Source organism: Zalophus californianus, chromosome 11 (assembly GCF_009762305.2).
Source record: "Zalophus californianus isolate mZalCal1 chromosome 11, mZalCal1.pri.v2, whole genome shotgun sequence".
Classification (NCBI taxonomy): domain Eukaryota; kingdom Metazoa; phylum Chordata; class Mammalia; order Carnivora; family Otariidae; genus Zalophus; species Zalophus californianus.
In genome coordinates, this window is record NC_045605.1 from 64,593,322 (window position 1) to 64,608,290 (window position 14,969).

Genomic DNA, 14,969 nt, shown 5'->3' on the forward strand with positions numbered 1-14,969 from the left:
TGGAGCACTGGGTGTTATGCACAAACAATGAATCATGGAACACTGCACCAAAAACTAATGATGTAATATATGGTGATTAACATAACAATAAAAAAATTAAAAAAAAAAACAAAAGCAATTTATTTTGGGGCGCCTGGGTGGCTCAGTTAGTTAAACGTTCGACTCTTGGTTTCAGCTCAGGTCATGATCTCCGAGTTGTGAGATCAAGCCCCGCATCGGGCTCTATGCTCAGCACAGACTCTGCTTGTCCCTCTCCCTCTGCTCCTCCCACTGCTCACTTGCGCACGTGCGCTCTCTCTCTTTCAAATAAAGAAATAAAATCTAAAAAAATTAAAAATAGAAATAAATAATAAAAGCAATTTACTTCTCCAGCCTGATTTCCCATGTGCCTAACACTAGCTTCTGGGCACATCCATAACAAGAAAATTCACATTTAAATATCTGTTATCTGGTTTCAAGCTTCAGATCTTACAGTCATGCATCCTCCCACACTACCAGGCAGATGTCTTTCTAAACAGATGGGACCCGAGCCATCCCCTCAAGCCTAACAAACTTGCCCTTCTCTATGCCAAAGGGTAAAGGGAGCACATTCCAAAGGATGAACCGCTGGAACACACCTGGCCAAGGTGTTCCATGATGAGGACTCATGGTGAGCAGGAGAGATCTGTTTCCCTGAATGCCAAATCCTGGATTGGTTTTGAGTAAAGGTGTGCTCCCCTCTGAGCTGCCACCCATCCATCCTACCTTTAACCCACTATTCCTTTCTCCAAAGCCACTAGAAATGTGCCATTGAGTTGGGTGATGTACTCTGACTGAATTAATACAAAAAGTGTGTGGGTTCACATGCACAAATAGGTATCACTCACCTGGTGAGTTTCTCCAGACTGCAAAACAGTGGTTCTCAACCCTGGCTGCACGTTAGCACCCAGATGCCGGGACCCCACCTCCTGAGACACTGACATAACTCGTCTTGGATGAGACCTAGGCAATGGTGTTTTTTTTTAAACTTCTTGAATGATTCTAATGTGCAGCCGGAGTTGAGAACCAATGCCACAACACTGAATAGCTAAGAAGCACTCCTAGACACTCGATAAATGGAAACTGAATTCAGGCAGGTGAGCTACACGAAAGAGGGCTGCATTTCGTTTCTCAGGCTCTCAGGCATTCAGGATCTTGAAGCACTCTGGGTTTAGTGCCAGGCTTAAGAGGTATATTCTGGCTAATATATTTGTGGCTAACATGTGGTAAGGGGCCGAGGAGAGGTCAGCGGTCAGCCCAGGGAACGCTGGACAGTGCTGCTCCTGAAAAGTTTTGCCTCTGAGCTTCCATGTCACAAAATGGAAGTCTAAATGGCACAGAAATCTCTGTGTCTGCTGGTCTTGCTCTTCTTACCGTACCACTTCATTTTCTCATGGCTTCCTTTAAAGAATCCTTAGCCCCTTCAGATACACTCAGCGGATAGTCAGGATATTTCTGCTAGGCAGATCCTTGCTACCGAGGCCACCAAGAGACCCCAAGGAGGGGAAATGGAGAGAGTCCGCTGAAATATCTGTGTTAGCAGCCAAGGCAAGGAAAGACCCCCGGCCTCAGGATTTCTGAGCCAGCCTTGACTCGGAACCACCCGACCCAAACCTGGCCCAGGTCCTTAAACCCTGGGTGGTTTGGCCTGTTGCTCCTAGGAAGCTCACATATTCCCCCAGGCACAACTTGGGGTTTAGCACAACTGTGATGACTAGATCTGCCATTAGACATAAATTCCCCCAAATGCCACTTTTGGCAAATCAAAAGGAAATGTGAGACTCACCCCCAGGAAATGGTAAAAACAAAACCCCCAAAACATACTGCACGCTTCCCCAAAAATTACACACTGAAAGTGACTTCATTTTTTTTTTTTGAGTTTTTAATTAATCTCAATTGACTGCTGTTGTCAGGATTGGCTCTCTAGTGTCTTTTTGTGGTCCTGACTGCCCTAGGAAGTCTACAAAGGGGTTAGTGAGCCCTCAGCCCTCAATCAAATCTTCCTGACCACCGCAGGCTTGTAAGGCCAAGTGTTCTGACCCAAAGACTGACCTCGCGCACAGGGCACCAACAGGAAGGCCCAGAATCTATATCAGGATGGGATTCCAGGGGACACCGAAGTGGAATAAACGACATACAAGGGTTGATTCCCAGATGGAAAGTCTCTCCTTCTCCACCACTCAAAAAACGAGTTCTGTCTGTATTTACCTAGTGACTTTTATGCTGCTCTCAAAGCATTTAATCAAGCAGCCATTCCCCCTGTACCATAATGGAACATCTCAATAGCTGTCCCCACCGTGTCAGGGCTTGGCTCAAGTTACTCCTTGGTCAGCCGAACAGACATCAGCAGGTTAACCAGACAAAGGGCCGTCAGTGTCAAGGACCCTGATGCCATCTGTCTCCCAGGATGTCCTTCTGTACAACTGATAACATCAGCCTTAAAATGGAAACAGACCACAAATACCTGTCTGCCAGGTGTGCTGCATCATCTAAGACTATTCAACACTCAGCCCACTCAGCCCCATCCAATTGCTTGCTATTTCTGAATTCTGTTTTATTCCTGGCAGAAACAACCAACATAAACAACGCCCTTTGCAGTCCCTAACTCAGGGACTAAAACTCCAACAGATGTTCCTGTTTTGTGGAATAAAAGGAGGATGTTAATGGAAGGTTTCTATTTGAACTTCTCTGTCTCTCAAGCAAAAAGGGGGTGGGGTTACCTGACTGAGATCCAATCACACATTTGGAATTTTCAGAACAAGTAGTTTTACCTAATTCTAGGATAGAGATACTTACAGCATTAAAGAAATGGTTATAAGTCTTTCAACCCAAGGCCAAAGATCTTAAAGGGGACAAGTCAATGCTAGAAATGAGTAATAACAATGATGTCCATCTCCTTAGACTAATGGAGAATTTATATCATGAATGATCACATAAAAACTGAAACACTTTACCTGGTTTTCTGTCAGGGAGTGTGATTTCTAGGGAGGCGGAAAACACAAGTCTCTGATGCCCTTTTTGTTTTAATGAGTATGTTTTCATCAAAGGAAACAAAAGGGTGGGGCACCAGAGGGTAAGTAAAGGAGCCCCACCATTTCCAACCGTTTTCCTTACCAAGACAATTATGACCATCATGAGCCAACTTGAAGCCATCAAAACATGTGCAGCGATAATTGCCTGGAATATTCAAACAGTCATGGACACAGCCTCCGTTGAGTTCATTTTCACACTCATCAATGTCTGAGGAATAAAAGAGAAGTAAGCCAGACAGGGGCCATTTCTTTTTTTTTTTTTTCCTTGGCAGGCCATTTCTTTAGGATGGAGACATATGTATTTACCCTCTAACCAGCCATCCCACTTCTAGGCATCTACCCTGAAGATACAGCTCCAACAACAGGAAAAATAATATGCACAAGGTTATTCACTGCAGTATTGTTTGTAATCACAAAATACTAGAAACAGCGGCGCCTGGGTGGCTCAGTTGCTAAGCGTCTGCCTTCGGCTTAGGTCATGATCCCAGGGTCCTGGGATCGAGCTCTGCATCGGGCTCCTTGCTCCGCGGGAAGCCTGCTTCTCCCTCTCCCACTCCCCCTGCTTGTGTTCCTGTTCTCGCTGTGTCTCTCTCTGTCAGATAAATAAATAAAACCTTAAAAAACAAACAAACAAAAAATACTAGAAACAACCTAACGGGCCCACACATTGGAAAGTATCTGAAGAACTACGGTACATTTATTCGATGAAGTACTGTGCAGCTGTTGAAAAAAGAGAAAGGGCTCCTGGGTGGCTCAGTTGGTTAAGCGACTGCCTTCGGCTCAGGTCATGATCCTGGAGTCCCGGGATCGAGTCCCGCGTCGGGCTCCCTGCTCGGCGGGGAGTCTGCTTCTCCCTCTGGCCCTCTTCCCTCTCGTGCTATCTCTCATTCTCTCTCTCTCAAATAAATAAATAAAATCTTTTTGAAAAAAGAGAAAGATCTCTATGAACTGATTTGGGGTGATTTCTGGGATATACTACTAAGTTAAAAAAAATCAAAATGCAAAAGAGGATCTGTAGTTTATTATCATGTAAAAAAAATCAAGGAAGATGAAAAATACATACATTCCAGTGTGCTTTTTGGCAGACCTTGACAAGCTTATCCTAGAATGTATACAGAAATGCAAAAGACTCAGAAGAACCAAAACAATATTGAAAAAGTAGAACTTTCCTTTGATTTGGAGGACTTTCATTTACAAAAAGCTACAGTTATCAAAATAGTGTGGTACAGGCATAAAGAAAAACATACAGATCAATGGAACAGGATAGAGTCTAGAAATAAACATTATATTTACGGTCACTTGATTGTAGACAAGAGTGCTAAGGCAATTTATTGGGAGAAATGATAGTCATTTCAACAAATGGTGCTGAGACAACTGTCCATATGCAAAAAGATGAATTTAGACCCTTAAACTGGAGCGCCTGGGTGGCTCAGTCATTAAGCATCTGCCTTCGGCTCAGGTCATGATCCCAGGGTCCTGGGATCGAGCCCGCATCAGGCTCCCTGCTCAGCGGGGAGCCTGCTTCTCTCTCTCCCACTCCCCCTGCTTGTGTTCCTTCTCTCGCTGTTTCTCTCTGTCAAAAAAAAAAAAAGACTCCTAAACTCACACCTACAAAAAAATCAACAAAAATGGATCAGGGTCCTAAATGCAAGAGCTAAAACCATAAAACTTTTAAGAGAAAACATAAAGCTTTTATGAGAAAAATCCGAGACCTTGGATTATACAACACCAAACACACAATTCATAAGTTTTAAAATTAATAAGTTGGGGCGCCTGGGTGGCTCAGTTGGTTAAGCGACTGCGTTCAGCTCAGGTCATGATCCTGGAGTCCCGGGATCGAATCCCGCATTGGGCTTCCTGCTCAGCAGGGAGTCTGCTTCTCCCACTGACCCTCTTCCCTCTCGTGCTTTCTATCTCTAAAATCTTTAAAAAAAATAAAATTAATAAGTTGGACTTTATAAAAATTTACAACTTTTTAAAGTTTTAAGGGACGCCTGGGTGGCTCAGTCGGTTAAGCGTCTGCCTTTGGCTCAGGTCATGATCCCAGGGTCCTGGGTTTGAGTCCCACATCGGGCTCCTTGCTCAGCAGGAAGCCTGCTTCTCCCTCTGTCTGCTGCCCCCCAGCATGTGCATGCTCTTAAATAAATAAATAAATAAATAAATAAATAAATAAATAAATAAATAAAATCTTAAACACGCACACACAAAATCAACAAATAAGGGGCGACTGGGTGGCTCAGCCATTAATGTCTGCCTTCGGTCAGGTCATGATCCCAGGGTCCTGGGATCCAGCCCCACATTGGGCTCCCTGCTCAACGAGGAGCCTGCCTCTCCCTCTCCCACTTCCCCTGCTTGTGTTTCCTCTCTCGCTGTCTCTCTCTGTGTGTCAAATAAATAAATAAATAAAATCTTTTAAATAAATAAATAAATAAAATGAAGACAAGCCACAGATTGGTGGAAGATATTTGCAAATCACATACCTCATAAAGGACTTACAAAGAACTCTCACAACAATAATAAGACAAACAACCTAATTTCAGAATGGGCAAACAATTTGAATAGACATTTGACCAAAGAGGACAGAGAAATGGGTAATAAGCATATGAAAAGATGGTCAACATCATTAATTATTATGGAAATTCAAATTAAAACCACAATGAGATACCATTTCACACTCACTAGAACAGTTTGAATAAAAAAGACAGACAACAAATGTTGATGAGGATGTGGAGAAATGGGAACACTCATAGACTGCTGATAGTAACGTAAGATGGCACAGCCACTTTGGAAACAACATAGCAGTTTCTTAAAAGGTTAAACAAATTTCCCATGCAATCTAGAAATTTCTTTATACTTCTAGGTATACCTCCAAAAGAAATGAAAAATTATGTCCACACAAAGACTTGCAGGTAAATGTTCATAGTGACATTATTTATGATAGCCCAAAAGTAGAAACAACCCACATATCCATCAACTGGTGGATGGATAAACAAAATATGGTATATCCATACAATAGAATATTAGTCAACAATAAAAAGGAATAAAATGCCAGTATAGGCTACAACATGGATGAACCTCAAAAACATGCTATGTGAAGGAAGCCAAAAGCAAAAGACCACATATTGTATAATTCTATTTATATGAAATATCCAGAAAAGGCAAATCTGTAGAGACAGGAAGTAGACTAGTGGTTGTCCAGAGCTGGGGCTGGGAATAGGGATCTTATTGAGACGAGGAAAATGTTTGAAAACTATATTATGTGATAGTTGCACAACTCAGCTAATTTACTCAAAATCATTGATTTGTAGACTTACTTTGAATTGGTGGATTCTATGGTATATGAATTAGAATTCACTAAAGTAGTTCAAAAGAAAATACACATTTATCAGGGTGCTTGGGTGGCTCAGTCATTTAAGCATCTGACTCTTGATTTCAACTCAGGTCATGACCTCAGGGTCCTGAGATGGAGTCCCGTGTCAGGCTCCACACCAAGCATGGAGCCTGCTTAAGACTCTCTCTCTCCCTCTCCCTCTGCCCTCCCCCCCCACTCACACTTGTTCTCTCTCTCTCTCTTGTTCTCTCGAAAGAAAGAAAGAAAGAAAGAAAGAAAGAAAGAAAGAAAGAAAGAAAGAAAGAAAGAAGAGAAAAGAAAGGAAAAGAAAATACACATTTATTTGCAAAAGAAATCTAGGAAGCAGGGAGGATAAACTAGGTTTATCTAGAAACTAGAGAGATCAGTGATCCATGGTATGTGGGAAAAGGATGAAAAGGAGGAATGAGGAACAGGAGAATAGGAATGGGGAAAGGGAGTAATACGTCTCTGGGTATGCCATTTTGTATAGTTTTGACTCTCGGAACCGTAGTGATATATTCATGAATACATACATACATAAGGACAAACATATGTACTTATGTACATACATACAATCAACCAGTATACAGAGGTGGGGGGGAGGGGAACAGATAAAAATGGATACAAAGAGAAACAAATGAACTTAGCTGTATAACAAATGAATAACAACCACACTGAAGGAAATGTAGAAGAAAAGTCACTTTGAAAAACACCTTGACTGAATGTTCTAAGGCTAAAAATAAAAAGAGCTGTATACAGATACTGTACTTTAATTAGTAAATCTGTTTTACTTTCAAGGCTATGGAATAGTTTTATAAATTATTTATGTGCATACTTGGATTGAATAAACAGGTAACTATATTGCAGATAATGAGAGCCACCTTTCTCACTGTTGGAGAAAGAAGTTACAAATAAGCAAAGAGGGAGACTGAGTAAATCTTGTGGCATTGCTTTGGAATCCAAAGCATCAGTGTAAGTCATTGTTTTTAATATATGTGCAAATGGATCTATATATAAGGAATAAATATAGATTAATGTATATGTGTGGGTTAGGATACATACATATATTTCCTAGGTCTGTGCATGGAGAAAGCCTAGGAGCAATGACATCCCAGTAACAATGAGAACACCAAGCATCCAGATCTTGGTTTCTATGTACCATTTCCCAATAAAAGGAACCAGGGCTCCTTGGAGAAGTGCCTGGTTCCAGGGCTGGGGAAGGGAAAATACAAGATGAGTCTGTGGTATCTTATGGTACTAGAAAACTAGGAATTTCTCAAAAAAGGATGAGAGCATGTCAAAAGGACACAGGAAACAATGTGAAGGAGCTCCCAATGGCTAAAGCTGGAATAATCTGAGCCCAAAATAAATTACTGTACAAATAATTAAATACCCACGAGTCCATACTGGCAATAAATACATAAATCAATGCATAAATAAACAGGGGAGAAGAAAAAGATCTTCCTTACAGAAGAATCTCAGTCAACAGACATATAAGGAATGAGGGAAAAACAAAATTACCAGTTATTACATCATAGTAATAACTGTTGCAAGGCAAGATCCACAGCTGGACGCTAAAATCAGTGGGCAAAGACTTGAGAAGAAACAGGATATTAGCATAGACTGAAAGTATCTGCCCTAAGATGTGTGTTTATTACAAAAGAAAGAAATAGTAACTTTGCAGTGGAGAAACCCAGGATGTATCATCTTAACCATGTGATCGCTAGTAATGGCACATATTAATGTCATGCGCCTCACCCTCCAATGCCCCCCACCATGGGATGTGCCAAAAAACACACAACAGCATTTCCGTAGCAGTATTGCCAAAAGCTTTACTCTTTGTATTACTACAATGCATAATCTTAATTTTATTGTGAGAAAACCTGGGACATTCTCTTACTGGGTCAATTTCTACCGTATCAATTCTTATCATGAAAAAACAAGGCAAACAAAAGAACTGAGCAGTACTCATCCAAAGTGTCGAAGTCATGAAAAACTAGGAAAGAAAGGAACTGTCAAGATTGGAGGAGACAAAGGAGACACAACTAAATGTAATGTGGGACTCTGAATTGGAATGGCCTTGGAGGGGGAGAACATTAAGAAAAAACCGGTGAAATCTGACTAAGGTCTCTAGTTTAGTTAGAAGTATTGTGCCATTGTTAATATCCTGGTTTTGATATTGTACTGTGGTTATATAAGCTGTTAACATGAGGGTAAGATAAGCGAAGGGCATATGTGAATTCTGCACTATTTTTGCAACTTTCATGAAATTTAAAATCATTCCAAAATAAAAATTTTTTTTTAATTTTTTTTTTTTAAACACAGCTCCTCGGGGCACCTGGGTGGCTAGTCATTGAGCATATGCCTTCAGCTTAGGTCATGATCCCAGGGTCCTGGGATCGAGCCCCACATCGGGCTCCCTGCTCTGCGGGAAGCCTGCTTCTCCCTCTCCCACTCCCCCTGCTTGTGTTTCTTCTCTCGCTGTGTCTCTCTCTGTCAAATAAATAATAAAATCTTAAAAAAAAAAAAAAACACACAGCTCCTCAATACAAAGGCCAAGTTTAGATTCATCCTTGTTAAATTTGATTCAATTCCCTAGACTGAGAAGTAAGAACCATACAATGAACACTGACCACTGAAATGCCCCATCCCCAAAGATGGGATATAAACAAGGATCATTTAGAATGAAACTTCATTTCTTCAAAGCCACTTTGGAATCATATTATTTTCAAAATACTTATTCATGGCCCATATTTTCATTTCTCCAATAATTTGGCAGAAGAAACTATAGAGGATAAAATTCTGGTCACTCTGGGCAAACCCAGTTCCCATCCTTATACTTAAACAGCAGCAGCAAAGCTGACGATAAACACAACAGAAACGATACCAGGGGTTGGACCCAAGAGGTTTAAACCAGTAAGCCAAGGAACACACATAAAAGAGTCACATCTTCAAATATCTATATCTTTGAATCCTTGCAATCTTCATTTTCTTTCCTTTTCCTTCTTGGAAGAATGTTTCTGCTTCTCGACTCTGGCACCAAGAAATCCGAACTAAACAGGGACATCCTTACTCACTAGCTTTATAGGTATTCAAAAGTATTACAAGTATGTAAAAGATCATATCCCTCTGGAGTTTTAGTTTTCAATGACACTACAACGAATATATGCTCCCTGTTTACAGTGATTACCTGTGGATAAAGGAGTAAGAGGGTCTTTAATTTTCTATTTCATACATTTTCTGTATTATTTGACTTTTTATAGTAACAATATATATTATTATTTTAAAGCCAATTTAAATATATAAAAGCAACAACTCCAGTCATTCATTAGTTATTTTAAACTAAATAGTAGACCTTTCGGGTGCCTCGGTGGCTCAGTTGGTTGGGCGACTGCCTTCAGCTCAGGTCATGATCCTAGAGTCCCGGGATCGAGTCCCGCATTGGGCTCCCTGCTCGGCGGGGGGTCTGCTGCTCCCTCTGACCCTCTTCCCTCTCGTGCTCTCTATCTCTCATTCTATCTCTCAAATAGATAAATAAAATCTTTAAAATAAAAAAATAAAAATAAATAAAAACAAACAAATAAATAAATAAATAAATAAAATAGTAGACTTTTCCAGGATAAACTGTCAGCAATTCAATTTCATGTGTCATATGTCAAGCCCAACAGCTAAGAATAAGGAAATTCTTGCCACCTGTCATTCTATATCATTTGCTAAATATGTACTCTATCTCAAAGAAACCATGGCAAAGTTTCTGCCCCACCCCACTCTCAGAGAGTATACAGAAAACCAGTGAAAAGGTAAACATTTTTTCCCCAAGCAGGGTATGAACATGTGTGAGTTCCCATTCTGTAAGTAGCGAGAATGTGGTACAGAGGAATGGGCAGAGAGAGTTTCAGGGAGAGGTAACCTTTTGGCCTCCCATGATGTAAGACAGAGAGAGACAGCTGCCTGTCTCTGGGAGAACATGATCTTAGAGAAACATGAGGGCTTTAAGGATGGACTACCAACCCCATTTGCTATGAACCTGACCAGGAGCATGCCTCCTCTGATAGGAGAAGCAAGTTTTGCTCTTCACGCGCAAAGGAAAATATAAATATCAGGATTTCTCACCCACCAAAGAAGGACACCAGGAGGCTGAGTGAATCCAAGAGATAAGGGTCCAGGGACAAAGCTAGGGTAGACATCTGACTTTCTTCAACCTGTTGGTTAGCTGTGTGATTATGGCCACAAGTCCCCTTCCCAATTCCCCGGGGCCTCAGTGTCTCACATATGAAGGATGGGAATGGCTCAGAGCTCCCTGAAAGAGAAGAGCCCTGCCAGCTCCAACATGCCATGATTCCATCCCCAGGAATAGCCTCCTCCTATGAGTGCCCAGTCTCTGGCCAGTTCTGAATTTCAGAGTTCCTGACACTGGCCCAGAACACAAGATGGCAGAGTCCAGACTTGAGGCTCAAAGATCTAGAACTCTAAGGGCTTAAAATATCCCTTTGCACACCTTTCCAGGGTGAGCATGCAGCTCCAAATGAGGCAGGCCCTTGGTATAGCTCTAAAGCTTGGGAGGTCACAACGCCAAACAGCCCAAAGCCATGAACAAGATGGACCCTCCAGAGCCAGCAGTGGAGGGCAGGACTCCTGCCCTCGGACTCCAGGGCACAGGTGTGAACTGCCCCAGGGAGGTGAAGGATCAGCCCTTCTCTGGCAGGCATGGCTCTCCTGATCCATATGACTGTTGACTTTCTGTCCCCACACTGAGTAAAACCAAAAATACTAAAGCACCTCTTTTCCTTTACACAAGCTAGACAAAAGGACATTTTGGAACCACATAAAACTATATGATCAGCTTTAGGGAAGACCTAATGTTCCTAGTGCTCTAAGGCTCTGAAATGTATTTCAGAAGGTGGGTGGTATGACGTGGGGGGCAGTGGAGGGGCACTTTTACCAGCATGAGTGGCCACTACAAGAGCTGAGGGGGTGGGGAGCTTCACCTGCTGGCCCACTTACCACCGGCCCCAAGTCACTTACCCTCACACTGCCTGCCCTCCCCTTGGTACCCAGGCTTGCAGGAGCACTTGTAGGAGGTGAGTGTATTCTGACAGACGGCATTGGTGTGGCAGTCATCTAGCCCTTGGGCGCACTCGTCCACATCTGCAAAAGAGCACAGCAAGCTCCTGGTACCATGCCCCAAGCCCTTTGAGATCTGGCATCGGCCCTCCTCTAGCTTCACCTCCCACCAGCCCACCCCACTCCTCATCACCTAAACTCCTCAGGAGCCCCTGGGATGAACCACTCCACTTCCAGGCTTCTGTTCCCTCTCACTAGACTACCCGCCACACACCCTTTCTACTCGCCTGCAAGACTCAGCTCCAATCTACCCTCTCCAGGGAGCCTATTGTGATCCCCCAGTGGAGGTGGTGTCCCCCACAACCTGCTGCCATATTTATATCCTTTCATAGCACATATCACACAGGACTGTCACTGTTTTCCTGCCGGTCCTCCCCTCTAGATGGTGTCTTGATTACAGACTCTGTGCCCTTGATGCCAAGCACAGTGCCTGGCACATGAGTAGGCAGTAATAAATGCCTGTTGAAGGAAAAGACCAGGTTGGCAAAAACGAAACAAAACGAAAAAAGCAAAACCTGAAAACCAAGCAGTGTCAGCTTTCTCGGGGCTTGGGATATACAGGAAAAGCTTGCCCTGGGCTCTGAGCACACCATCCTGAGCTCTCTGATGGTGCAAAGTGGGAATGGTTTCCACACCCGCTGCCCGCCCTCTCAACCTGGAAACCGGCCTTGGCCTGAAGTATTTCCTGCGTTGACACCACTCTAGGATGTTAATTAAAAACAAAAGTTTTTGAAATTACTGCCAAGTCCAGTTAACGCACAACGTCCAGGGTACTTATCTCTGGCCGCCCGGAAAACCCAGGTTTGTTGCGGCTTAAGGCTCACGGTATTCCCGGATCCTCAACCGGCGCCTGTTTCGCAGATAGAAAACTTGGAGCCACCCCTGAAGCCCGCAGAACTTCCCGGCTCGGGAAGAAAGACGGAGCAAAGCTGCCGCGACCTCACGGAGGTACCGCGGCCGGGACCCTCAGGTTCCCCATCTACACACATGAGGAGCTGGACCGCCGAGAGTCGGGTGCCCTCCGTCCTTCTCAGCGGGCGAGAGTCTGCCCGGCAGGCGCTCTCCGGGGACCCCGGGCAGCGGGACCGGGGCGGGAACTGTCATCAGCCCCGGGTCCGAGGCCCGGCCGCGGCATTCAGGCCCTGGGCCTCTAGCCCAAGCGGTGGCGGCGCCTTGGCCTGGCCAGCGGGTGAGGCCCCAGGGGAGCGGGGGCCACGCGGAGCTCCCGCTGCCAAGCCCTGGCCCGGCCCGCCCCGCGCGGCGCGACCCCGCGGGGAGATGGGGAGGGAGGACCCGGGACCCCGTCCCGGCGTCGGCCCCGCCCGCCCCTGCCAGGTGCGCGCCGAGGCCCCGGAGGTGCGGGCACTCACCCTCTGGCGGCCCCGGGGCGCGGCCCGGGCCGGGCGGGACCGCCGCGGTCAGCAGCAGCGGCGGCAGCAGCAGCGGCAGCAGCGCCCGGACCGTCCCGGGGCAGCCGCGGCCCAAGACCCCCATGGATGGCGCGGCGGCTGCGGGCAGAGACGGCGAGCGCGGCGGCGGCTCCGGGAGGTGTGTGCGGGTGCCCTATCCGCCGCGCTCTGACACCCCCGGCCCGGCCCCGCCCGGCCCCCGAGCCCCGGCCTCATTTTCACACGGTCCTCCCCGGGGCCGGGGCGGGCAGCGCGGGGCAGTGCCGCCCCTCCCGGCCCCCTCCCTTCCCCCTCCGGGCGCTGGGCGGAGGGGGCGCGGCCGCGGTGGCCGGAGGGCGGCTGTCAAGCTTGGCCGGGCGGGCCCGCGTCCCCAGTGCAGGCCCCGTCACCAGACCCGCTGTTCCCGCACCCCCGCCCCGCTCCAGCCCGCAGAGCCTCGTCCTCCGCCTGTTTGCAGTGTCCTACAACTTGACCCAGTCCCTCTTGTGGGACAAATAGCACTCTGGCCTGAAATATTCCAAGAGGAGGCTCCCAGAAAGTGTCCTGTGTAGTTCAGAATCCTATAAGCCCCAAACCCTAAAGCCACCTGTGGGGCTTTCCCACCTCTCCACTTGGGCCGGGGAATGTGGTTGGAGGGAGCAATTCCACACACTTCTGACCCTCAGGAGACTCGGGGGGAGAGGGCAACATCGTTTGCTGCTCACCTTCACATGCGCTCTGCACCTTTCTCCATGCTGCCCAGGCCAGGCCTTCTGTGATCCCCAGCCCCAAGCAGTGGCCCAACCACCTGTCCCACCACCCCGCGTGCTTAGGACTGTTCCTACCTGGTACACTGCTGGGCCTAGAATCACAGCAGAAAATGTTCATCTCACTCAACACTAGTTAAATGTATCTACAGGGCAGCCTAGAAGGTGGAGGGAAAGGGGGCTAGCAGTCAAAGGTGAGCCAGCAGGGACAAGAGACCACACCAGTTTTGCCTGGGTCACCAGTGCTATCTATGACCACCTGAACTCATAAACATCAGGTCTGGCCAGCTGCAAACACAGGCAGCGCCTGTCAGCTGGCCGTCCAAGCAAGACAGTCCTTACAAGGGCACATGTGCATATGGAGACTTCCCATACCTCCCCTTGCCACTGATGATGGAGCCCACTACACTCGGCACCACTCCAGGAACAAATGCAGCAACGATTCCGAGATGCGGCTGTTGAACACCATACTGAGGGGTTTTAATCAGAGTTTCTCTTTATTTTCTACATTTTCTCCTATGCATACATATACATACATACATACATACAAACACACGTTTGTGTACGTGTGTATATATTTACAGGAGAAAATTTAATAATGAATATATATGAATAGTGAATACACACACACACACACACACACACACCCCTTTGGTAATCAGAAAAAAAATAACCATCTCAGAAAATACCCACCTAGCTCATGCACAAGAACATGTCTTCCTAGGGTCCATCCCCTTTCCAGAGCACCCCTCTTTGTAGCACACACCTCCCGCCCCCCATCTGCTGCCCCTGTCTTTCCCATGCCCATGGGCCTAGGCGAAGAATGCCTCTTTGGGCCTTCATTGCTAGTGCTGCTGCTGGATGGAGAATCTAAGAAAATAACTTTTCTGTGGTTGTTTTTCTTTTGACCTTTTCATCCCCAGTGAAGGCAGGCAGGTTGCATCCCTTTTTCTGTCTTTTGCCCCTCCCTCCTACCCCCTTTTGTTTGGTACCGAGAGAGACACTCAGCTATTTCTAGTCATAAGGATGGTTTTTACACATTTGTAAATCTTCACTTAGTGAAACGTTCCCTCCGCCTTTGTCTTTGTGTCCTTAATGGTAGCCATAAATTACTGCTTTCTTTTCTCTGTGCTGCATCAGGCTTCATTGCTTTTGAAATGATCAAAGTTATTTTCTTTTAAAATCCAACTAGAAACTGCCCATTGTGTGGCACAGACCTCTTTAGCTCCAGTCAAAGCATATAAATACATAAAGCTGCCCATTAAATTCTACGGGAGCCTCCTTCAGC

The 14,969-nt window shown here is 45.6% G+C and overlaps 1 protein-coding gene across 1 annotated transcript in view; it reads right to left on the reverse strand.

The window, feature by feature from the left end:
* SCUBE2 (signal peptide, CUB domain and EGF like domain containing 2) overlaps window positions 1-13,205 on the reverse strand; it is a 72,774-nt gene extending 59,569 nt beyond the window's left edge. The window contains exons 1-3 of the mRNA XM_027579591.2: window positions 12,897-13,205; window positions 11,428-11,550; window positions 3,133-3,258 (exon numbers count right to left, since the gene is read on the reverse strand). Coding sequence (XP_027435392.1) covers window positions 3,133-3,258; window positions 11,428-11,550; window positions 12,897-13,020 — 373 coding nt within the window. The 5' untranslated portion in view covers window positions 13,021-13,205. The remainder of the gene's footprint in view (window positions 1-3,132; window positions 3,259-11,427; window positions 11,551-12,896) is intronic.
* Window positions 13,206-14,969: the final 1,764 nt, after the last annotated feature.